We start from the raw sequence: 21,879 nt of genomic DNA, 5'->3' as shown, positions 1-21,879 counted from the left end.
TCCAGGCGGCCGACTGCGCTCAGAGCTGGACTCTGCCTCGGATGAGGCGTCGTCTTTCCTCTCGGGTGACGGACGGAGCCTGCGCGGAAGCCGTGGGCAGGGAGAGGGATCTGTTAGGTGGATGGTGGGCATGAAGCCTGATTTTAAATCAAACCCTGGACCCTTTTGAAGACCAATAAAACATATTTTACTGGCAAAACTAAAGGCAGGAGGGTGTCCCCTGGTGGCGCAGCGGTTGAGCGCTGGGCTGCGAAGCTGCCCGCAGCCTCTGCAGCGCCCGTTCAATCCCCAGCTGCCAGGTGAGGGTCCCCCATGGCGCGCAGACCCCTCCTGCCGCCCGCTGCTCCCCTCAGCAGTGTACCTCGGTCCTTCTGCCTGCTCTGCTCCCCGCTCTGGCTCTGGTGAATCCTCTCACCCTCCCGCGCTTCTGACTGTGCCCAGTGCTTGTATAAGTAAATAAATAAATCTTAAAAAAAAATAAAGGCAGGAGGGAGGGACAGACTTGACGGGACTCTGCTCCGCTGTGTCACTTCCCCAGCGTTACTCAGGCCTTAGTGACATGTGGCCCCTGTAAGTTGCGGGTGTGCAGAGTGGTCATGGGCCACATGTGTGCTGAAAACACTGTCCGCCCTAGAGTTAACACCGCTCGTGGGGACACTCACGGGGTGGGGGTGCGGCTCCCAAGCCTGCACTGGCCTCCAGCGCTGGCCTCCGTAACGCTGCTGTGAACGTGGGGGAGAAATGAGCGGGTTTTCGTGTCCCCCGATCCATACCCAGGAGCAGGGCTGCGGGACCGTGGAGTCGCTCTGTTGGTCATTTTTTGAGCCGTCCCCTTGCTGTTTCCATAGTGGTTGCGCCGCCATTGCTTGCGACCCCCGCGGAGCCACGTCCTCATCCACGCTGGTCCTGCTGACCACCCTTGACCACTCGCGGGGTGGGGCGCGGCGCCCAGGGCTTCGGTGGCCTCCAGCTCGCGCTGGGCGGGGCAGGCTCCTTGTCACGGGCTGGGCACGCGTGTGCTTCTGTGGAAGAGCCTCTGCCTGCCTTTCAGCCCGTTGTTTGGTTTCGTGTGCTGCGTGTGTGAACTGCATGGGTCCTTCCATGCCAGGACATGAGCCCCTCTCACGAACTACAGCCCCTTTTATTTATTTTTGCTTTTGTTGCTTGAGTCGTGGGTGTTGCGCTCGGAAGCCACGCGAGGCCTTCTCTTTCCTCCTGAGGGTTTTCGAGCTGACGTGAGTCTGTCCCCGGAGCTCCTCTCTGTGAGTGGGATGAGTTCGGGCTCCAGTTTCCTCTTTCTGAACATGATTATCAAGTTTTCCTGACACCGTTTGCTGAACACATTGTCCGTCCCCCCGGGTGTCTTTTCGTGCTCGTCGGACCCTTCGGCGGGTTCCTCTCCGAGCCCCGGCTCTGTCCCGCCGGCCGGTGTCTGTGGCGCCCGGGACACACTTGCTCGCGCCTGCTTCATCCGCGGCCTGGGGCCAGCGGCGGGAGCTCCGGCTTTGCTCTTAGGCCCGCTGTGGCCGTTCAGGTCTTTGTGGCTCCGCACAAACTTCAGGGCCGATTTTTCTACTTCTTGAAGAAGGGGGTTTTGGCAGGGGCTGTGCTGACTCTGCAGGCAGCGCGGGGTGGTAGGGACACCCCGAGGAGCGAGGAGCATACGTCTGGCCTCTCCCTGTGGGATGCGGGCGGCTTCTTAACCTCAGCCGGGGCGGGGGTGGGGGGGATCTCTAGTGAACAGGGGCCTGGGCCTGTATGGAGACCCCACCCATCCCCAGCCTTGGGGCTTTAGTGTGGGGGTGGGGAGGAGGGCAGGACTGGACAGGGAGGGGGAGCCTGCCATTCCCCTGTGTGGGCACAGGAGCTGCTCATGCCTCTCCAAGGGGTGCATTTGTATGGGGGGCGTTGCTACATCCTCTGGGGGCTTTGGGGGTGCCTGATGTCCCCTAGCATTGTCCATTTCCCCCTTCAGGTCTGTTAGTATTTGCTTAGCACATCCAGGTGCTCCAGGACGGGCAGGTATGTTTTTGCGTGTGGACTTGGGGGCCGGGCTGCCAGGTCCAGCCAAGGACAAGTCGGGGCGCCTGGTCAGACTTGAATTTCAGAAGCTCAGTGAAGGATTTTCTGAACCAAGTTTGTTCTAAAGCGTGCGTGCAACATGGTCAAACAACATTTCCTGGTTGCTTATCTGAAGTTCAGATTTTTCGCTGGAAGCCCTGGGTTCTTTCCGGAAACCCTGCCTGGGAGAGTGTCTTCCGCTCCTCTGAACCCCAGTTTTCCCATTTGGAGAACGAGGGGCTGGACCAGGAGGCTGTCCAGCCGGGGTGCGGGGGTCAGGCAGCCGCGCACACTCTGGGCGCCTCCCTCCCCGTGCCCACCAGGGGGCGCCCCGACCCGCCTCTGCAGCCCCGAGGGCCAGGCCCCTCCTGCACCCCGACAGGCTGGAAACCAGCTGGTGAGGCGGGGCGGGCCTGTCCTTTGCCCATGTGGACAGCCTGGCCAGCAGTCACAGGGCCTCTGAGGATGGCGCCCTTTCACCCCCTCTGCAGGAGAGGAGCCCAGCTTTGGGCCAGTGGCCGACACGTGTTCACGGTGTTTGTGTTTTTGCTTGTAGTGTCTCTGAGGTCATGTCTCCTCACGGCGGGGCTCGCTGATTTCCCCCCTAAGGTGGTGAAGTAATTTCCTCTAAATGTTCATTTCGTATCATAGAAATTAATTAATTTTGTTAACAGTATCTTTCTACTGTCCCTGATACCCAACAAGCTTTAAATCCTTTAAAGACTGACCCCGATGTAGAAACAATACAGAAGGCAGCGTTCACTTTTATTTTAAATAAAAAGGTAGTAAAAAGTTTTGAAATTATGCTAATTCCTAAACATCCATGAAAAAGAGTGCAGCTGAAGTGAATGGCTTCTGATTTTATTCGAGTATAAAATATTGGATTCTATATATCTTTTTAGACATTCTTATTCCAAGAATCTTTCTCTGTTCACACTGCCGGCGTATTTCCAGCCCGTCTGAAACCATGCACCTCTGAAACGTCTCGAGTTCTCAGGGAAGAGTCAGGTCCCACTTTTTTTTTTAAAGATTTATTTATTTATGCATACAAGAGCTGGGGTGCAGGCCAGAGGTGTGGAGGGTGAGAGGATTCCCCAGAGACAGAGTAGGGAACAGAACAGACAGACTGACTGAAATCCACTGCTGAGGGGAGCAGCGGGGAGACAGGAGGGGTCTGCTGCGCCATGTGGGTAGCTCCATGGCTGGCCGGGTATTGAACTCGTGCTGCAGAGTGTGCGGACAACTCCATAGTGCGGTGCTTAACCCCCGCGCCACCAGGGAGGCCCTGGTCGCACTTTTTAACAGAGACACTCATGGCAAAATTTCTTGGGGTCTCCCCCTTTCTGTATTCAGTTTCTTTGTCTTGTATCTCTCACCCCAGACACAGGCCCCCGGGACACCCCCTCCGATTTGCCTTTCCCGGAACACTAGTGGGTTCTTCGGGCTTCGTCCGCCCACCTCTGGCAGGGTGGGGCCTGGCCCCTGGCACGCCCACGCCAAGTGCACATTCTCCATGCTCATGCTCGGGGAGCTCCAAGCCACAGACACATGTGACACCGACCCTGGGTCCCGAGGCGCTCACCCGCGGCTCTCTGTGCCGTGCTCCCTGCTAACGGGTCCCCCTGTGCTCTGCTGCCCATGCTGTTCCCCACTCAGGCCCTGGGGGGCATCAGGAGCCACCCCACAAGGGCCTGTGTGCCCGCCACCTGACTCCTGGACACATTCTCTCGAGGTGGCTGGATGTGAGGCCGCTCCCCTCGGCGCTGTGCCGAGGGCTGTGCTGTTTCACGGCACTCCCCGCCGCTGGAGCCCACACCGCCCATGACCCTCGGCCCTCTCAAGCAAGATGGTGCCCATGGCGGGTCGCCGATGGCCGCCTAGAGCTGCTCGTGAGGGCTGGGCGCACCCCAATAGGCCCGTCACCCTCTGGGCTGCCCACCCTCACCCACATCTCAGCGGCTTCCCCGCCAGCCGGCCGCGCTCCGCTGGTCTCCGTTTGCTCGTCGCTGGGTCTCCCGGGGCTGTGATCACGCGGCGTTTGTGGGCTCTGCCCGTCCGTCTCCAAGGCGTTTAGACGCCTCCTCGAGCCTCTCGGCGTCCACGCGAAGAGCTCCTTCTCCGCCGGGTGGTCTGGCTGACCAGGTCCAGTCCTGAAATGTTCTTCTAGCTGAGAGTCCAGGTGACCCAGCCCGGCGCTCGGCAGGACGGTCCCCTGCCCGCGGCCGCTGCTCCAACTCCTTGTCCCGGGGGCCCCGGGCGGGCGCCGGCCCCAGCTTGCAGACCGCCCTCTATCCCCAGCCCGGCGGAGGCGGGGGGCAGCGCGTCCCCACCTCCCTGGTCCTTACACAGTCCCCTCTGCCGTGGATCCGTGATGGCGACACGGACAGTTGCTTTCTGACTCCTTGTGACACTGGAGGAAAATCCACCCACTCCCCGGCCCCGGCCCCCCGCTCCAGAACTCAGGACAGCACCTGGAATCCGACCCAGGCCCCACGGTGCAGGGGCACCGCCTCCTCTCCCCTCGGCTCCACCGGTGGGCGGCTCCAACCCGGGGTTCCGAGTTGCAGGTCCCTGTTTTCTAGATGACGGCTCTCGCCTGCACCCCGGCTGCCAGGACGTGTTGACTTTGGCTTCAGGGCCTGCTCCGATTGGGTCTCGGAGTCCGTTATTCTTAGAGATCTCGTTTGTGACTCATGGCCGGTCACTGCGTCCACCCGCTGTTCTTTGTTTTTTTTTTTTTTTTTTTTTTTTTTTTTTATAGATTTTTTTTTTTAATAGAGGCATGTTTTATTTATTTATTTATTTGTTTGTTTGTTTTGTTTATACATGCACTGGGTACAGTCAGAAGCGCGGGAGGGTGAGAGAATTCACCAGAGCCAGAGCGGGGAGCAGAGCAGGCAGAAGGACCGAAGGACACTGCTGAGGGGAGCAGCGGGCGGCAGGAGAGGTCTGCGCGCCATGCGGGACCCTCCTCTGGTGGCCGGGGAGCAGCCGGGGATCGAACCGGCGCCGCAGAGGCCGCGAGCAGCTTCGCAACCCAGCACTCAACCGCTGCGCCACCGGGGAGGCCCCACCCGCTGTTCTTTGACCCAAAGCAGAGCGGCGGCCCAGGGGCTGGCAGCCACAGGCTGTCCTCCGGCCACCCCCTCTGCTGTCCCAACCCCCGCACCTCCTCTGCAGGGCCCCTGCCAGGTGGGGCGCACCGAGGGGGAGGCACTGGCCCCAGCTCTGGCTGGCTCAGTTTCCTGAGGGAGACGCCTCCAGGGGGCCAGTCCGGCTCCGCCCCCAGGCCCCAGGGGCTGGCCTGCAAGGGCTTAAGGGGAGGGGAGCGCCCCGGGGATGGTTGGGGAGCGCTGTCCTGGGGGCCTGGCTCCTGGGGCCCTGGGCCAGTTCAGGCTCCTGTCACCCGCTGGTGCTGCCTGGTCTGAGAGATGCCGCCTCCAGAGGTGGGGGAGCAAGTGCTGGGTTCTGTTACAGGGCAGCCCCAATATAAAACGGGGTGCCTGGCTGTGGGTCCTCACCTGCGCGCTTAAGAGGGACTTAACACTCCGCTGCAGGCGCACACAAAAGGTTCATGGAAGGTTTACTTACAAGGGAAGGGGACATGAGGAAATGTACAGCTCAGGGAGAAAATAGGGAAATAAAATCTTTTCAGGGGAAAGGATGTCCTGAGCTAATTCCATACAGGCTCTGTGGACTCCACCCCCCAACAGTTCCAGCCCCCCTTTTCTCACAGCCCATCGCAAGACCACATCCCTCAGCCCCCCTGGCCCCAGCTCCCACTCCAACAGCCTCCAACTGACAGCCCTGCTCACCAAGGCCCAGTCCCGGGCGCCCGAGCCCAGCCTCAGCGCCCCTCGGCCTCCCTGCTCCAGCAGCCCCGCTGGACCCGCCTCTCGGGCGGCGCCTACCCTGCCATGGGCACGGCCGCACGGCCCCGGGCACTGAGTGACCACCGTGTGGCTGGATGAGCCGGGGCCGCAGCGCGCCCCCATCCAGCTCCCCGCTGTCTCCAAAGGGCAGGAGACGGGGCAGCGGCCACCTCTCCCCTGCTGTGCGGAAGAGGCAACGCAGACCAAGCTCGCTCTGTCACGAGCTGTACGAGCTCAGTCAGCGGAACGTGACCTCGCATGAGAGAAGGAGGAGAACGGCAGCGGGCTTGGCGCCCTCCCCGCGGCCCCGGGGCCGTCTGGGGACACCAGCGTGGACAGGCGGGAGCCCAGGGCCCTGTCCTCTGGGCCGGAGAGCTCACCTTAGAGCAAAGCTAATCCTCTCTCTGGTTTCAGAATCCCGCTGCACACAACATAAAACCCAGAGTCCTTGCGCGGCCTGGAGCCGTCCGCACGGTCCTCGGCCTCGCCCTTGGGGCCTGTAGCTGGTTCGTCTCCAGCCGCGCTGGGGCTGAGCTCCTGTTCACCCCAGGGCCTTTGCACCCCAGGGCCTCTCCCCTGAAAGGCTCTTCCCCGCCCCGCCCTCCCGACTTCTTCCCTTCCCTCACGGCCAGCTGGCTTTCCCAAGGAAGCCCGGGCCCGCCCTGTCCAGAACCGCGGTGACTGACCGAGGGTCTGTCCTCCCAGCCGGTGACCACCGGCCACAGGGCCATTGAGTCCTTGGAAAGGGTCCGGCGTGACCGAGCCTGTCATGTGAATGAACTTTAATTATGCGGCGCCTGCTTCCCGGCCCGCTGGCCGCCACCCCCGGCCACTGCACCCCGAGCCTGGCGTTTCCCAGTCTGCCTTGCCAGTAGCGCTGCGGCCCTGCGGTCCCTGCATGACCGGGGGCCCCCCAGCTGTCAGCCCAGGGGACAAGCAGGCAGCCCGTGAGCCAGAGAGCGAGACAGAGACAGAGACAGAAGCAGAGGCGAGACAGACGCACGAGATGGGGCGGTCACAGCCCGCGGCTCCTTGTGGAGGGCAGAGGAGGTGGGTCTGGGCAGCAGGAGCCGGCGGGGCCCCGGGCGGGCGGCGTGTGGAGAGCCTGGCCGCGGCCGGCACACCCGGTGCAGACACGCGTGGGGCACCCCGCAGTGAGGTGACGCAGACACAGACAGAATCACTCTCGGGGCCGTTTCTAAGTCGTTACGTTTTATTTGAAAGATCTGTCAGACTCGGGGTCGCCGAGGATGAGGAGCAGCTTTCTCATGAAATGCTTGGAGGCGGCGGTTCTCAGCCTGGGAGCTCGACCATCCTGTTCACGCTGGAGATTCTCTCGATTCTTGGCAGGAAGGGGGGGGGTGCCGGGAGCCAGGGGATGGGGCCCGGGGGACGCCTGGCTGAACCCCCAGCGAGCCTGCTGTGCTCTGCCGCCGTGGCTGCACCCCAGCCCTAGGGTCCCACAGGCCGACCGGGGGCAGATCCACTCCCAGAGGCCTCGTGAGTGCGGGGATCTGGGGTTCCCGCTCACCGAAGTGTGGACAACAGCCCGATGTGAAATGCGGGCGTGGAGGGCGGGGCCCCGGCCCCAGCACGTCCCGAGCGCACCGGGCGGCCCGGGCAGGGCAGCGGACGCCCGGCCTCAGTCGGCAGAGGCGATGCGAGGAGAGTGTCAGAGCGGGCCTGGGGGAGCCGGGCCGCGGGCGGGGACGGCGGCCAGAGCTGGCTCCGGCCTCCGCTTTAGCACCGTTAGTGTGTTCATTAGCTCTATGTTAGCACCTGTGCAGGCAGAACCACAAACCATCCAGACATTTTAAACAAGGGGGCGTGGGCGGGGGTGGGGGGCGGGGGGGCGGCTCTGCGGGGCCGGACTCAGATCACCAGGTCCTTGTTGACGTCCTCTGCAAGGAGACGGCCAGTCAGGCGCGCGGAGACCCGCCGCCCCACCCGCGCCGGCGAGCCAGGACGTGGGCGACGGGCGCGTCCCCCCGGCCCGGGCCTGGCCCCGCCGCTCCCCACGCCCCCCTCCCTCTGGGTGCCGGCCAGCCCCAGAACAGCTGGCGCCGGAGCCAGCGCTGCTGGAGGAAGGGGAACGGGGCAGCAGGAGGCCGGAGGCTGCCGGGGGGCCGCGGGCACAGGGGGAGCTAAGTGGGCAGGGGCGGGCGGGGCGGGCACTCACGCTCCTTGATGCCGAAGCAGCCGGCCCACTCGTCCAGGGCGATGTACTTGTCGCTGTCCAGGTCGCAGGTCTCGAAAAAGCGGGTGGTGCAGTGCTCCATGGGGATGAGGGGAGCGCGCAGGGGGGCCAGCTCCGTGTGGGACAGGTACCTGTGGGGTGCGGACGGGCGTTCAGCGCTGCCCCCGCTGAGCCTCAGTTTCCCCTCCCCTTGGGGGAGGAGCTGGCCGGCTGCCGGGGCCCCTCTGCTGAGTCCGGCCCCACACCGAGCCTGCGTGGCTTCCTCGTGGGCAAGGGTGGGCCCCGGAACCCCCGCGGCCGGTCAGTTTTGCACGGCACAGGGTGCATGAGCGCGGGGTCATCGTGCTCCCGCGGGGTCCAGGCGAGACACGGAGATGCTGCCGCTGCTGCCTGGGGGCAGGGTAGGGCCGGCCTCCCCCCAGAGCCTGGACTTTGCAGAGGGCCCTGAGTCCCCTCCCTCTGCCCTCACTGCGCCGCTGGCCTCGAGCCCAGAGTGCATGGGCCAGTGTCCCTTCCTTCCCCAGGGGGCTGCAACATGACTCGGACTGTCCCTGCAGCCCACCCCCCGCGCAGGAAAGGCCTGGCTGTGTCTCTGACCGGAAGCTGCAGGCTCCCCTCCCCTGGACACCCCTGGGAGGACAGGCCCCCCATCACAGGCACAGACCGGCCAGATCCCAGCCTGGGAGAGACGCGGCCGGGAGTTTCCCAGGCTCAGGAGGCCCCGGCCACCAGCACCGGGGGGGCAGGCCAGGCACGCCAGCTGGACAGAGCAAGGCCAGCCTCTGGGGGAGCCCTGGGCCCCACGCAGCCGTCTCACCCGTCCACGGGGTGCTGGTCCAGCTGGCCGAACTGCCAGTGCACGGGGAAGATGTACATGTTGTAGTTCTTCTCGAAGTCCCGGGCCAGCAGCTCCACGGGGTGGTCGCCCGCCTCCAGGCGCTTCTCGTTCTCGTGGATCTTCTTCACCTGCGGGGGAGGGCCACAGGGTCCAGAGACGGCCGGCACGGCGCCCGCAGATTGGAGGCAGCGAGGGGCGGCGAGGACCAGCCCAGCTCCCGCCCACTGGCCCAGACCAGGCCGGGCGCCGGGGTCTTCCTGGCGGGGCCTTGTGGGCACCCCTCCGGGCCTGCCTGGGGTCCGGGATCTGTTTGCTCGATGCTCCCGGGCTCGACCCACTGTGGTGGGAGCCAGGCTGCGGGCCACCTGGGGCCCCTCAGCTTGCCAGGGCCTGAACAGGGTGGCACGGGCGGCGAGGAGGGGCTGTAGGGGTCCCGCTCAGGGCCCGGCACTGCTTGGAGGAGGCGACACTCACCCGCAGCTTCTGCTTCTCGGTCAGCAGGCTGTTGCCCTCGTCCCGTTCGTACAGCGTGACCAGCACGTTCTTGAGCCAGTCCCGCATGCGCAGGGGGAACTCGGTCAGCTCGGAGTCCAGGCAGGGGGGGATGTCTAGGCCGGAAGCACAGGTGCTCAGCTGGACCCACCTGCCCCTCCCGCGCCACCGCCAGCGGGGACCTGGGCCGGCCGCCTGGCCTCTAGTCCACGGTGCCCTCAGACTCGGTGGACGGGGGCCGTGTGGAGAGCACACGCCAGCTCCGCGAGGGAGGGCTCCCCAGGGACCCCACTTGGATGGTGGCCCCGGTCCCCCGCTGATGACACCGCGGGGGGCCAGAAGGTGGGGCCAGGAAATGGCCTCCATCCACCGGCCCAGCGGGGGCACCAGCCTCCAGAAACCTTCAGCGATGCTGACCCCGTCCACCCGCGAGTGGGCTTGCCCAGGTGGCCGTGGTCAGAGGGGTGGCCGGGAGCCTTGCTGGTGTGTGGCTGGGTGCGGGGCTGATCCGTCCCGGCCCTTGGGGAGCCCCGTCTGTGGTAAGGACACCTCCCTCCTCGCCAGCGCAGGGGACCTGACTGCTTCTGGGAGAGGCCGCAGTGAGGCATGTGGGGAACAGCCAGGGCTTGAGGGGCCTGGGGACGGGAGACTGACGCTTGCCCCACTTTCAAGCATGCGATCCAGAAGATGTAAGGCGCCTTTACAGGCCCAGAGGGGCTTGGCGCGGAGGGTCCGCCTGGGCTGATGGGCGGTCTGGACGCAGGCCAGAGGCTCCAGAGACGCCTGGGCCTCGCGCTGTCCGGGGGTCGGGGGCGTTCCCTGAGCACCTGCGCGGGGTGGCAGGGCCGGCGAGGGCCTGGGACTCACATTTGCAGGGCCCGATGTAGTCCAGGTGCAGCTTGTGGCCTTTCTTGGTGCCCTCCAGGGTGCACTTGGTGGCAAAGAAGTGGCAGGAGGAGTCGAAGGTCTTGTTGTCATTGCTGCAAACCTGCCAGCAAAGCAGAGACCCCCTCATTCCAGGAGCCCTGCTCTGCGAACCCCACTCCAGAGCCCTCCCCAAGGCAGTCCTGCCATCCCAGAGATGGGGACCTGAGCCAGTGGGGGAAGGGGTTGGGGGGCACTGGTCAGGAACCCTCCCTGAGCCCCCAGGCCTGTGTGCAGCCTGCCCAGTGTCCCTGCTGGCCCCTGCCCAGAGGCAGGTGGCGGGGGACAGACCACGTGAGCAGGACAGACTGGAGCCAGGGCAGGGGAGTTAGGCCCCCGGTGAGCCGGCGGCTGGTGGCAGGGAGGTCCTGCACCTCCTTAAATGCTCCACCCATGACAGAGGTGCCCCCCATGCCAGGGCAGCTTTAAAGCAACCTGGGGTGCATTGGACTTATGCTTTCCTGCAGGGATCTGGAATTGGGGTACACTCTAGGCAGGGGTACCTAGTGACTAGCCCCCAGTTAAAACCTCAGGTGCTGAATATCCAGGGGGCTGCTGGTCAGGAATATCGCTGGCCCGTGAGGCCTCCGTGCTGGGGGGAGTGGGCAGATGCATCTGGGGGGTCTCCCCTCCCTGTGCCTTGCGCCCTATGACCCAGCCGTGCACCTTTAGCAGGTCACGTCACCCCCTAGCAGCAAGGACAGGTATGTGTGTGACGTGAGCCCTCCAGCTCGCAGGGCCCAGGACACCGTGGGCTGAGCCGGGGCTGGACCAGGCGGGGCACTAAGTGAGGCGCGGAGGGGAGCCTGCAGCTGACCGCCAGGGCGCACGCTTAGTACTGCGTGTGTCACCGCGAGGGAGCGAGCGCTCCCGGGCACCGGCAACAGGGGAGGGGCCGGGGAGAAGGGGAGGAAAGAGTGGACAGTGATGCTCGAACGTGACACCCTGAGGATAAGGTGTATTGGGAGAGACTGAAGATGGGGAATCCAGACAGTGGACTGTGCACTAATGCGGGTACCGGATTTGCTGCCCCAACTAGGCTACCACTGGCACCGCGGCTGGCAGAACTGGGGCTCAGCGCAGCTTTGCTTGGATGGATGATTCGATGTGTGGACGGGCAGGTTGCAAATGGGTGGGTAGATGGCGGGTGGCTGGAGGATGGGTGGACGGATGTGCCAGTGGATGGTGGGATAGATGTTGGGCGAGGGAGTGGGTGGGTGGATAAGTCCTGACGGAGTCAGAACGAACAGGTTTGAAGGACTTTTTTCTAATACCACGTGTCGGGTGGTACCAAGAACCAGACATTCGCCAACAACGCCCCAAACAAGGCTGTGGGGTCAGTCTGTTTCCTTGCCCCCTGCATGGGAGGGGCGCAGCCACCCAGCCAGATGTCGCGGCTCCGGAGCTGGGCGTGGCCTCATCCTGGAGTCTGACCCGTGGCTTTGGACCTGACGCGTGGCCAGCAGCGCGCAGCAGTGCCTGGTGCGGCTCTTGAGTCCCACAGGGGGCGGGAGCCAGTGCACTGGAGAGATGGGGGGCAGGTGGGCTTCACCCGCCCGCCTCCTGTCTGCTGCGCCCTGGCGTGAGGGACGGCTGGGCTCGGGCTGCCCCGCCCCGCCCGCAGGCAGCTCTGCTCTGAAGGTCAGGGCCCGAGACCTGCCCCCACGCTCTCACCTTCTCAAACTCGCCGATGGGGGCGGGGCAGCTGGTGGGGTCCTGGCACACGCACATGGGGGTGTTGTTCTCGTCCAGCTCGCATACCTTGCCGTGCTTGCAGTGGTGGTTCTGGCAGGGGTCTGTGGGGGCACGGCGGGACGTTAGCCCCCCTGGCTGGGACACGGCCCGGCCGCTCCAGACGCCTTCTCAGCGGGGGCCTCTGCCCGGCTCCGGCTTTGGGCCACCCAGAGCACCCCCCTTCTCTTCTGCTGAGCTCAGCGGTCGGCATTTAGGGGAGCCGTCTGCTTGGTCTGGGGTTTAGAGCTTTGGCCTGAGGTCGGGGTCAGGCACACTTTGGGGACCCGGGGCCTCGGACTGGACCTGGCACACAGGTGCCCCGTGGTGAGCCCTGAGGGGAGCCACGGGTGCTCTCGGCTCTCCCTGACCAGAGGGAGGCATTTCTGGATTCTCCGGTGACTTTCTGGAATGACTTGGGAAGGCTGTTGCCATGGAAGCAGGGGGCTGGGGGCCCCACAGAGCTGGCTTGAGTGGCTGTGGAGGACGCGCCGGACAGCCCAGACTGAACAATGGGGCCGGACAGCGCCGGATGGGCGGGTGTGCGGGAAGGAACTGGAGCCAGAGACGCCCCCGCCCCAGCAGGACCGGGGATCTGCAGGACGAGGCCTGCGCTGGCCTCCCTGACCCAGATCTGGCCTTGAGTCATCCTTTAAAGGATGCACCCTGCTGGGCAGGCGCTGGAGCCCTCTGCTGCCTCTCAACCACCCCCGCAGCCGTGAGTTAGAGAGGAGACTGCGGGTCAGGAGGGAGCGAGTGTCCATTGGCAGGGAGCGGTCAGGTGCAGACCGTGGCTGGTTGCCCCCCAGAGGGCATGTGGCCAGTCTCCTGTGGGCTGGAGATGCCAGGCCACGTGGGGGCATGGGACCCAGTCAGCGCTCTGTCCCTGGCACTAACTTGGTGGGGGTCCTGGCCTTACTTCTCCCAGCTGGGCTAAGCAGCTAAGGAGTGGGGCCCAGGCGTGCGGCGGGCCCGGGGCAGAGCCAGGCAGGAGCGCAGCCGGTGACGGTGACTGGCCCTACGGGGACGTGAAGCCGGACTTTGGCAGCCAGAGAAGGGAGGGACAGCAGGAGGCCTTGGCCACCAGAGGCCCTGCCCTCTCGCCTGCTCTGGAGACGTGTCCTGGTCTCCAGGGGACCGAGGCCGCAGAGTGAAGCCTTCCGGTCAACACCGTGCGCCTGCGGGGAGGCCCCAGCCTGAGCTTCCTGGAGGGAACGTGAGTGGCGCAGGGCTGGGGGCAGCGTGGTGCCAGGGGGCAGAGCTGGGAGGGAGGTAGATCCTGACGGGGGCAGAGCCGGGCTGGGGCAGGGACCTACTTTCGGCCACCACCTCCTCTTCGGCTTCCTCGACACCTTCTTCGAATTCTCCTACTTCTACCTGCACGGGGTTGGCCCCCACGGGCACCTAGGAGGAGGGAGAAGGAGTCAAAGGTCCTCCCATCGCAGAGCTGGCAGAAAGGGGTGAGGATGTGGGAAGGCGACAGGCAACTGGGAGAGGGTGCTGCCCAGGTCAGGAGCCCAGGAAGCCAGCTGACCCTACAGACCCTGTGGCGTTGTGGTGCCTGCAGTCTCGAGGCCCCATGGTGTCTGGGCAAAAGCAGGACTGAGCCCCCCACCAGCCCCCCAGAGCAGCTCCCCGGGACCTGTGTGTCTGGCCGCAGGTGATTATGTGCGAGACGTCATCCCACAGCTTCAAACAGAAAACTTGTCAAAATCCCTGCCCCAACAGCAGCCTTCCGTGGAAGGTTCCAGAAGCTTCAGGAGGCTGTTGTGTGGCTCTGGGACTCACACCGGGGAGGGGCAGAGGCTGTTCCCACCCATCCCCCGGAGCCAGGGCCAGGCTTCAGGGCCACCTCCCACCTACCTCGGCCACCTCGGCCACGGTTTCTTCCACCACCTCGGTCTCGTCAGGCAGGGCTTCCTGCTGCTGCGGGGAGAGCGAGGCGCCCGGGTCAGGGCCAGCCCTCCCCGCCCGGACACTAGCGCCGGGGCTGGGGGCAGCTTAGCGGAGACCCCAGGCTGTGCTTAGGGACCCTGTGCTGGCAGGTGGGGGCGAGGAGCCGAGAGGTCCAGGCACTCCCTCGAGTTTATGTGGGAAAAGCCTCCCCGCTTTCCCACACGCGTGCAGTGAGGGGCCAGATCGGCAGCCCCCGCAGACGGGGCATCAGACCCCGGGCGGCCACGAGCTGCGCCAACAGCACCAGGTGTGCTGTTATCACTGGGACTGGGGTGTCAGCTCGAGGGGGGGCAGCATGTAACTCTGGGCCCGGCAGCTGGGGTGCCTGGGGAGGAAGGGGGACCGCCCCACCCCAGCCCGGCGGCCTGAGCGCCGTCTCCTCTCCCGGGAGGCTGGACAAGTTTCCTGCCCCTCCCTTAGTTCCTCCTCCCTCTGCTCCAGGCTCTGGTTCCTCCTCTCTCCATCCGGGGCCTGCCCGCCTGGCCCAGATGCGGCCTGGGACCTGGGTTCGGACCTTTCAGACCTTTGTGGCGCAACCTCTCATGATGTGCGAACGGTGGGCAGACCCGTCCGGCCCCCAGAGCTGCCCTGTGCTGTCCTCCCACGGCCTCTGGGCACCAGCATCTCCCCTGATCCTACCCCCTCGGTCCTAGTGGAGCCTGCTGCTGCACCCCTCGCGCCCTGCGGGGGGACAGCCTGTGCCTCCGTGGTGACCCAGCACCATCCCCACCTTGAACTCCTCCGAACACAGGTCGCCTCCTTCAGAAGCACCCCTTGTCCTTTTGGGGAGCTCCCCAGCTCACAAGCCCCCTTCCTGGAAGATGGAGACCTGCCTTCTCTGGGGCCTCCACCCAAAGGTGCTCACCCAATCTGTCTCCTGACTTGCCACTTAAAGAACAGGTCATCTGACACCCAAGTCCCCACGGGCAGCTCCCCTCCCCTGGGCTCACGGCTGGGGGGCGGCCACCCAGCGCTGGTGCAGGGCGGTACTCACAGGGGCGGCCAGGGCCCTGCCGGCCAGGCAGAGCACGAAGAAGATCCAGGCCCTCATGGTGCGGGGTCCCTGGGGGTCGCGTGAGTGGCGGAGAAATGCTGTGGGGCACATGGGAGATGCGTTGGTGACAGCGACACCCGGGGGCCCGTCTAGCTGCCCTGTGAGGAGCCCCCCGGCTAGGGGCTGAGATCCCACCAGGAGGCCGGCAGCTGGCGTCCGGCGAGTGCTGTGGCCCTGGTGCTTGTTTTCTGCCCACGACGCAGGGACGCAAGCGCCACTCGGGCTGCACAGGCCCCTGCGCCTGGGTTTTCAGTCATTTAAGGAGGGGAGGGGACGTGCTGACAGGTCTGGGCTTGGCCCCGCCCTTGCGGCCCTTCAGCGCCTGGGCCCCTGGGGCCACTTCTCCCAGACCTCCAAACTGTGCTCCCCGACACCCCTCCCCTCGTCCTGCCTGCCCCTCCCCCCTTAACCAGGGAACTTACGGCCCAGGAGACAATGAGATAAACATCCCAGACAAAGAACAATAGTCTTGGAGCACCGCCAGTGTCCTGGGGAGGGTGGGGGGCGGGCAGCTTCCTCGCAGGACCCGCAGGCCTCCCCTGCGGCCCCTGGGAAGCTGGCCAAAGACTGTCCGTGCCCTCCTCCCCCTCACAGCTGAGGGGTGCTGGCACAGATCCGGGCAGCTCCCCCCGTCGGGGTCAGCCTCCCTGTCCACATGCCCAGCTCGCCCCCCCTTCTCTGGAAAGGGCTCCCCGCAGGGCCCGGAACCCCGTTCTCCACTCCCCAAACTTTTGAGGTGGGTGCCGCGGCCGCCAGGCTCCCTGAAGGAGTTTGCTGACAGCCGGCTGGGCAGGCTCCACTCACAAGGTGGTCATATTGCATCAGGTGCCGGCACCTCCATGGGGACGAGGGTGGGAGACCCGGGGTTGGGGCTGCCTCAGAGTGCAGGCTGCGCCCCCCTGACCAGGCCTAGGCCTGCCCAGCCGCCTGTCCTGCCTCGCCTGCTGGTAGCGCCCCCCACTCTGCCGCCATCGCCATCTCCGCAGGAGCGGGGAAGGCAGGAGCTCTGTGCCTCATGGGGTCTGCAGTCAAGAGGTCGCCAGGCCTTCCCGCAGCATCCAGCCCCGTCCCGTGGGGGCACGAAATCCTGTGGTGGAGTGGGGAGGGCCTCGTCTGGGTGGTGTGCAGAGGCCAGCGTGGGGCATCCAGAAAGACAAGGGCCACAGGGCCTCCCAGGAGGGGTCTGCCCCGGCCCTGTTCCCAGGGGCAGGTGGAGGGGCACCAGCAGGTCTGAGCCCGCAGACCCCGGCCAGGCCGCCCTGGGGAGCCGTGGGTGCAGCCGGGTCTGGCAGGCACAAGGGGCCGTGCCATCCCTGGCCTCTGACCCAGACAAGGGGGACACACCACCTGGCATAAAGGGCCCAGCCAGCGAGGCTCCCATGCGCCCCAGTTCAGGATCCGAACCCCACTGGGGCGTGGGGCGCCGGTCAGTCCCCCAGCACAGGTGAGAAGGGGGCCCAGCGCCGAGGCAGCCAGGAGTGGGTGGCAAAGAGGCCGGTGGCCCCCCACCTCCCGCGTTGTGCCCTTGGCAGCACCCCTGCCTGGCGCACCCCTGAGGGCCCTGGCCGGGCGCCCGGGGGAGGAGGAGACTGTTTCCCTTGGCTGGGTGGTCGAGGCACAGACAGCCCCCCCGCGCCCCCAGTTCTGGACTCGGCGTCCCTTCCTTGGCCTTTATTTGCTCTGGAGGTGGCTGAATCCGTCCTGGCTGCCAGCGGCCCCGGCCGAGGTCACGGCTGGCTCTTGGAAGGACTCGGGCATGGAAAAGTACCACCGGCCCCGCTGGCACAAAGGGGCCCCTGCACACATGAAAGGTCTCTCTGGACTCTCCCTGGGCACGGGGTGCCGCTGGCAGAGCTGGGGGTGGGGGCCTCAGAATTTACACCGCGGTCTTGGAATCTTAGACCGAAGAGCAGGAAACCCAGAACCCACGGGGCGGGCAAGTCCCACGGGCAGCACCGGCCACGCGGCCACAGAGCCGGCTGGGCACGGCCTCTCGCTGGCGTCCAGCACGTGGCTCGTGGCTCCCATTGCACAGGCGGGTGGTCAGGCAGAGGCGCAGCTCCCGTCCTGCCCTGCCCCCAGCAACTGACAACCCGCGGGGCTCAGCCCGCCCTGGCCTCAGACTCCCCTCTGTACCCCAAGAGGACAGGGTGCCCCACGAGCATGTGGGGAGCCCTGCAGTCGCAGAATCTCCTTCCCCAGCAGAGTCAGGGCAAGAACGCCAGGCTCCCTGCGCCCAGCGCCCGTGGGACAAAGGAGACCCCACCCCCAGGGACACCGTCGCCTCCAGAGGCCACGGAGGCAGAGACGGCTGCCCGTGTGGGCCCTGCCCAAGCCGAGCGCCTCCCCGCTGTCTGCGCGAGACCCCCAAGCCCAGGGCAGGGCAGCAGAGCTGCGTTCCTGGTAAACCAGCCCTGAGCAGGGAGACGCGGCAGGGCGGAGCGGGCGCCACTGCCCCAGGGACAGATGTAGCCGGGACCCCCGTGGCTCCTGGCTCCCCTGCAAAGCTGTGGGGCCCCCCGCCCCCAACCCACTGACCCAGTCCTGCCCTCCCGAGCAGGCGCAGACCAAGCCTTTGAGCACCCCCGCTTGCCTTGGCCCTCGGCCTTGGGGGCGGTCAGCGTGTTTGGGCAACCCAGAGCCCCCGCGTCCGAAGCTGGACGCCGCCTGCTGAGGCCACACAGGCTTGCTGGAGAGGAACTCCGTCCCCGTGAGCCTGGAGCTCGGACTGCACGGCCGAGGCCCCCGAGGAGGGGGGGTTGGGGGGGCACAGGGTGGGCACTAGGGGCCTTGTGAGTGGGTGTGGTCACGTGCATCTGAGGAGGGGTGACCCCGTACCCCTAAGTCACAGGCAGTGTTGTAAACCAATGTGACCTCAGCAGAAAGTAACCTTAAGTTCGGTGCCACGTCTCGGAGCGGCAGCCTTGGCCCCCAGCCTCTCCCCCAGGCTCCCCCTAGGGGTGGCTGCAAGCGAGGGGCCGAGAAACAGCAGCCAGTGTCCGGGCTGCCCCGCCCCCAAGGAGCAAATACGTGGCATCTCCGCCGCCCCCACCGTGCTGGGGCGGGCGCGACGGCCGGCCCCCAGGTCCAGGCCCTCCTGCCGAATGGCGTCTCACCGGGGCCCTCGCTCGGCCTCCAGGCTTCGAGGCTGCGGGCAGAGGGAATCGGCTCCCTCGGGGCCACGCAGCAAGCCTGCGGCCGAGCTCCACGGTGGTCTGTCGACGGCTGACCTGGCCCTGCTTCACTGCCCCGCTCAGTCTGTGGCCCTGACGCCATGATGGCGCCGCTGACCAGAGCGGCCCCCAGGGAGCAGGGCGAACAGCCCGTGCCTGCGAGAGCCCCTTCCCGGAGGGCCGGCACCTCGCCCACACTCCCCGCACACGCGGCACCCCGGGCCCGGCCAGGAGGGCCCCCGGGCAGGCTGCGGCTTGCTGGCCGCTGCTCTGAGCTCGGGGTCGGGCTGGGTCCAGGCCTCCCTGTGGAGGACGGCCTGGCCCCCTGGCGGAAGCCCCTCCAGCCTGCCCCACCTCCCTCCAGGAGGCAGGGACGGGCCAGCAGCTGCAGCTGCCTCCAGGCCAACCTCTGCCCAAAGACAGCCTGAGGGCTGGGCGGGGAAATAGTAGCCAGACTCCCAGCGGCCTCAGGCCTCAACTGGCTGTGCGACCTGGGGGAGCTGCCCCCGCTGGCCTGGGGGCGAGGCGGGTCCTTGGCCCTGACCTTTCCCCTCACCTACCTGTGGCCGAGTCTCAGGGAACAGCAGGCGCCAAGGCTGAGCAAGCCCAGACTGTTAAGGCTTCCGGCGCCCAGACCCTGGCCCCCCCTCCCACCCCCTTTCCAAAGAGGGGGCGGGACATGCACCACCCCCACCCCCCCTGCAAGGGCAGCCTCTGAGGCTTGCGTGGCAGGACTCTGCCCTGCGGGGACGCCTGCCCGCTCACTGCCCACTCGGCGGGCCGGGAACCCAGGCCCAGTGGGCAGGGCTTCCCCTGTGGCTCTGCGGTCCAGGCCAGGTTCTCCCCGCGGGAGGGGCGCCCTCCCGGGAGCTCTGGAGCCCACCCTGTCCCATAGTGTGCCCTGCTGACCCCTGCAGCCCGCCGGCTGCACTGCTATGGACCCCAGAAGCTGGAGGGGCCAGGCCCCCCCCCATCCCCACCTGGCTGGGGCAGGGCCTCTCTCCACACCCCTGGAGGGCTGCCCTGGCCCCTGGGATCTCAGAGGGAGATGCCCAGTGCCCTGGGGGCAGGGGTGGACCTGAGGCTCGGTCCCTTCCCCGACCTTGGGGCACTTAGGCCTTAGGCCAGGACTGTCCTGTGTCTGGGGCGACCCCCTGAGCTTGCTGAGGGTTCAGGGTCCCTCCTGGCCAGCCCCAGCCCCAAGAGGAGGTTACCACGGCAACCACATTCCTCCTGGCTGAGTCATGCCAGAGCTTCGTGGGTGGGGCCTGGAGTCTGTGGCTCCATCCCTCCTCCAGGCCCCCCTCCACCCCTCTGGGCTGTCGATGTGGCAGCCTCTGCAGAGCTCGCTCCTCCCCGTGGGACCCGGTCGTCCAGCGTCCATTCAAGGCTGTGGACACCACTCTACTCTGTCTCTGTTTCTCTAGCTCTGTCTGTCTCTGTGCCCCCCTGGACAAGCACAGCGTGCCTCCTACGGAGACTACGGGCCTGCAGATGCCTTGGAGCCGTTCGAAGGCCTGTCCAGGGTTCTCATTGTAGAAAGGACCTTCTTTTGAAAGTTCCAGGTGACCTCAGGCACCCGAAGTCTGATCCTCTTGCTGTGGGGTGCCCTGAGGGCCGACTCTCTCGTTGTGGGGTGCCCCGAGGTCCCACCCTCATGCTGTGGGGACGGGAGCTGCGCCAGGCACTTACCAAGGATAGGGCGCTGTCTGGCCCTGCAGCCTCTGCGCCTCCCTCACCCCTGAGGGCAGAGACCCTGGAGATCAGTGGCTCCAGCCTGCTGCCTCCCCTTGCACTGAGTGCTCTGCCCGGGGGTGTCCGGGGCTTCCTGGCAGCCTGCCTCTCCCGGGCCCCTTCACGGGTCCTGCGGGCTTCCAGGGAGCCCGCCCACCGGCTGTCTGAATAAACCCTGCACCCCAAAAGGCTTCGCACCCACCGAGGGTGGGTTGGGGTCTGAGAAGGTCTCCCGGACCCTCCCCTACCCCCCTCTCAGCCCCTCCACCTCCTTAGGGCCCCCCAGAGCCAGATAAGCGGAGGCAGATGGGACAGGGCGGCCCAGCCTGTGTGCGTGGGCCCAGAGTCCGCGGGTGCGTGTGCACACGTGTGCGTGTATGCAGGTGTGTGCGGGGGGGGGTCTCCGAGGAACAGCAGCCCCCCCGTGTCCAGACACCGAGTTGTCACTCTGGCAAAGTCAGGAAACGGCCAGGCCGGGCCAGCCCAGACACGGGTGCCCGAGGGGCAGCTGTCCACCCCGCGCTGGCTCCGTATCCCGGGGAGGGGAGGCTGCCCGCGAGCCGAGAGAGCAGAGGGGGCGGGCAGCGCCCCCTGAGGACCCACAGGCGCAGGGAGCCCCCGGGGCTGCATGCCCGCGAGGCCGCCACCCTGCATCCTCCCAAAGTGCAGTGGCGGCCAGCCCTCTGGCCAGGGACCGCTGGAGCGGCCTCCCTCGCCATGGTCCGCGGTCCGGAGGGTGCGCGGCGGTGGGGTCTGCGCCGAGGGCGGGCGGGCCGGGCATACCTGGGCTGTGGCAGGCGGCGGCGGCGGCAGCTGCGCTGAGGACTGTCTGGAGAGCTGCAGGGAGTGAGGCTTTAGAGACAGGAAACCGCCGCGCGGGCTGGGCCTGTCTCCCCTCCCGCCCGCCCCCTCGCTGCCTCCTCCCCGCCCCCTCCCCACAGCCAGGCCGCCTGGCCTCCAGCCCTCTCCCTCTCTCGCTGTGGGCCGTCCCGACCAGGGGCCCAGCCCCGCCCGCCTCATGGACTCGGGCTGCTGCCCGAACAGACTCCCGGAGTGCCAGGCCTGGAAAGGCCCAGGCACCCCCAGAACAGCATCCTTCTTGTTCAGTGGGGCTGGGGCGCAGACTGGCCAAGTCCCTGGCACTAGGCCTTGTTGTGACAGGCAGACACGGGGCAGGAGTGTAGGGGGGCCAGGCTGGGACTCCCTGTGTGCAGACAGGACATGGAGCCCGGCCACGGTGTGGGACGTGGCCTTGGAGCCACTCCAGTGGCCAGCTCACAGGTCCAGCAGAATGTGGGGGGGCCCTGCCTTCAGCGAGGCAGAGGTCAGCAGCCCAGGCCCCTGGCACCATCACAATGACCCCCGAAGTCTCTGATTAGCGTTTGTGCAGGAGGAACAGAGGTCGGGGCCAAGTCACTTGTCCAAGATGACCTGGAGAAAGGGCTGTGGGTGGGGGTGCTGCGTCCACCTGGCCCCACCCCCCCGCCTGGCCTGGTGTCTGGGCTCCCCACCCACTTGAGCAGGGCAGACTGAGTTTATCGCGGTGTCCAGAGGGCTCGGCCTCGGGTGGAGCAGGCAGGGAGGGCTCCTGAAGGAGGTGGCTCTTGAAGCGTCCATTGGGCCTCATGTGGGGGATTGCGAGGCCACTCAGGAGCACCCTGCAAGTGGCTCTGTCTCCCCTGCCATCCTCCTCCTCCCCGCCCTCCCTGCTCCAGCGACACCCCTGCCTTTCAGCCCTCGGCACCCCGAAGTCCCAGCCCCAGGCCCTCTGCTCCTGGCCTGCCCGCTGCGGGCTCACCGCCCACCTGGTTTGCCTGGGCCTGGTCCTCTCACTCCCCAGCCCCATG

The 21,879-nt window shown here is 66.3% G+C and overlaps 1 protein-coding gene across 1 annotated transcript; it reads right to left on the bottom strand.

Annotated features, from left to right (window-relative positions):
- Window positions 1-7,133: 7,133 nt before the first annotated feature.
- SPARC (secreted protein acidic and cysteine rich) lies at window positions 7,134-20,871 on the bottom strand. The gene is made up of 10 exons (XM_084244359.1): window positions 20,816-20,871; window positions 15,066-15,163; window positions 13,979-14,041; window positions 13,432-13,519; window positions 12,059-12,180; window positions 10,328-10,448; window positions 9,443-9,576; window positions 8,948-9,096; window positions 8,113-8,261; window positions 7,134-7,834 (listed from the first exon to the last, which is right to left on the bottom strand). Exons 2-10 carry the CDS (start codon window positions 15,120-15,122, stop codon window positions 7,806-7,808), a joined length of 912 nt encoding a protein of 303 aa, XP_084100485.1. The 5' UTR covers window positions 15,123-15,163; window positions 20,816-20,871; the 3' UTR covers window positions 7,134-7,805.
- Window positions 20,872-21,879: the final 1,008 nt, after the last annotated feature.

This window comes from Talpa europaea (genome assembly GCF_964194135.1).
Source record: "Talpa europaea genome assembly, chromosome: 9".
Taxonomy (NCBI): Eukaryota; Metazoa; Chordata; class Mammalia; order Eulipotyphla; family Talpidae; genus Talpa; species Talpa europaea.
This window is presented reverse-complemented; position numbering and strand designations above follow the sequence as displayed.

Bases quoted from the DNA above. Each gene is read 5' to 3' on its own strand.
- SPARC (XM_084244359.1), bottom strand. From the start codon at position 15,122: ATGAGGGCCTGGATCTTCTTCGTGCTCTGCCTGGCCGGCAGGGCCCTG. The intron at 13,520-13,978 runs GTAGGTGGGAGG...CCCTCCTCCTAG, and splicing joins CCGTGGCCGAGGTGGCCGAG to GTGCCCGTGGGGGCCAACCC. The intron at 10,449-12,058 runs GTGAGAGCGTGG...CTTTGCTGGCAG, and splicing joins CCATCGGCGAGTTTGAGAAG to GTTTGCAGCAATGACAACAA.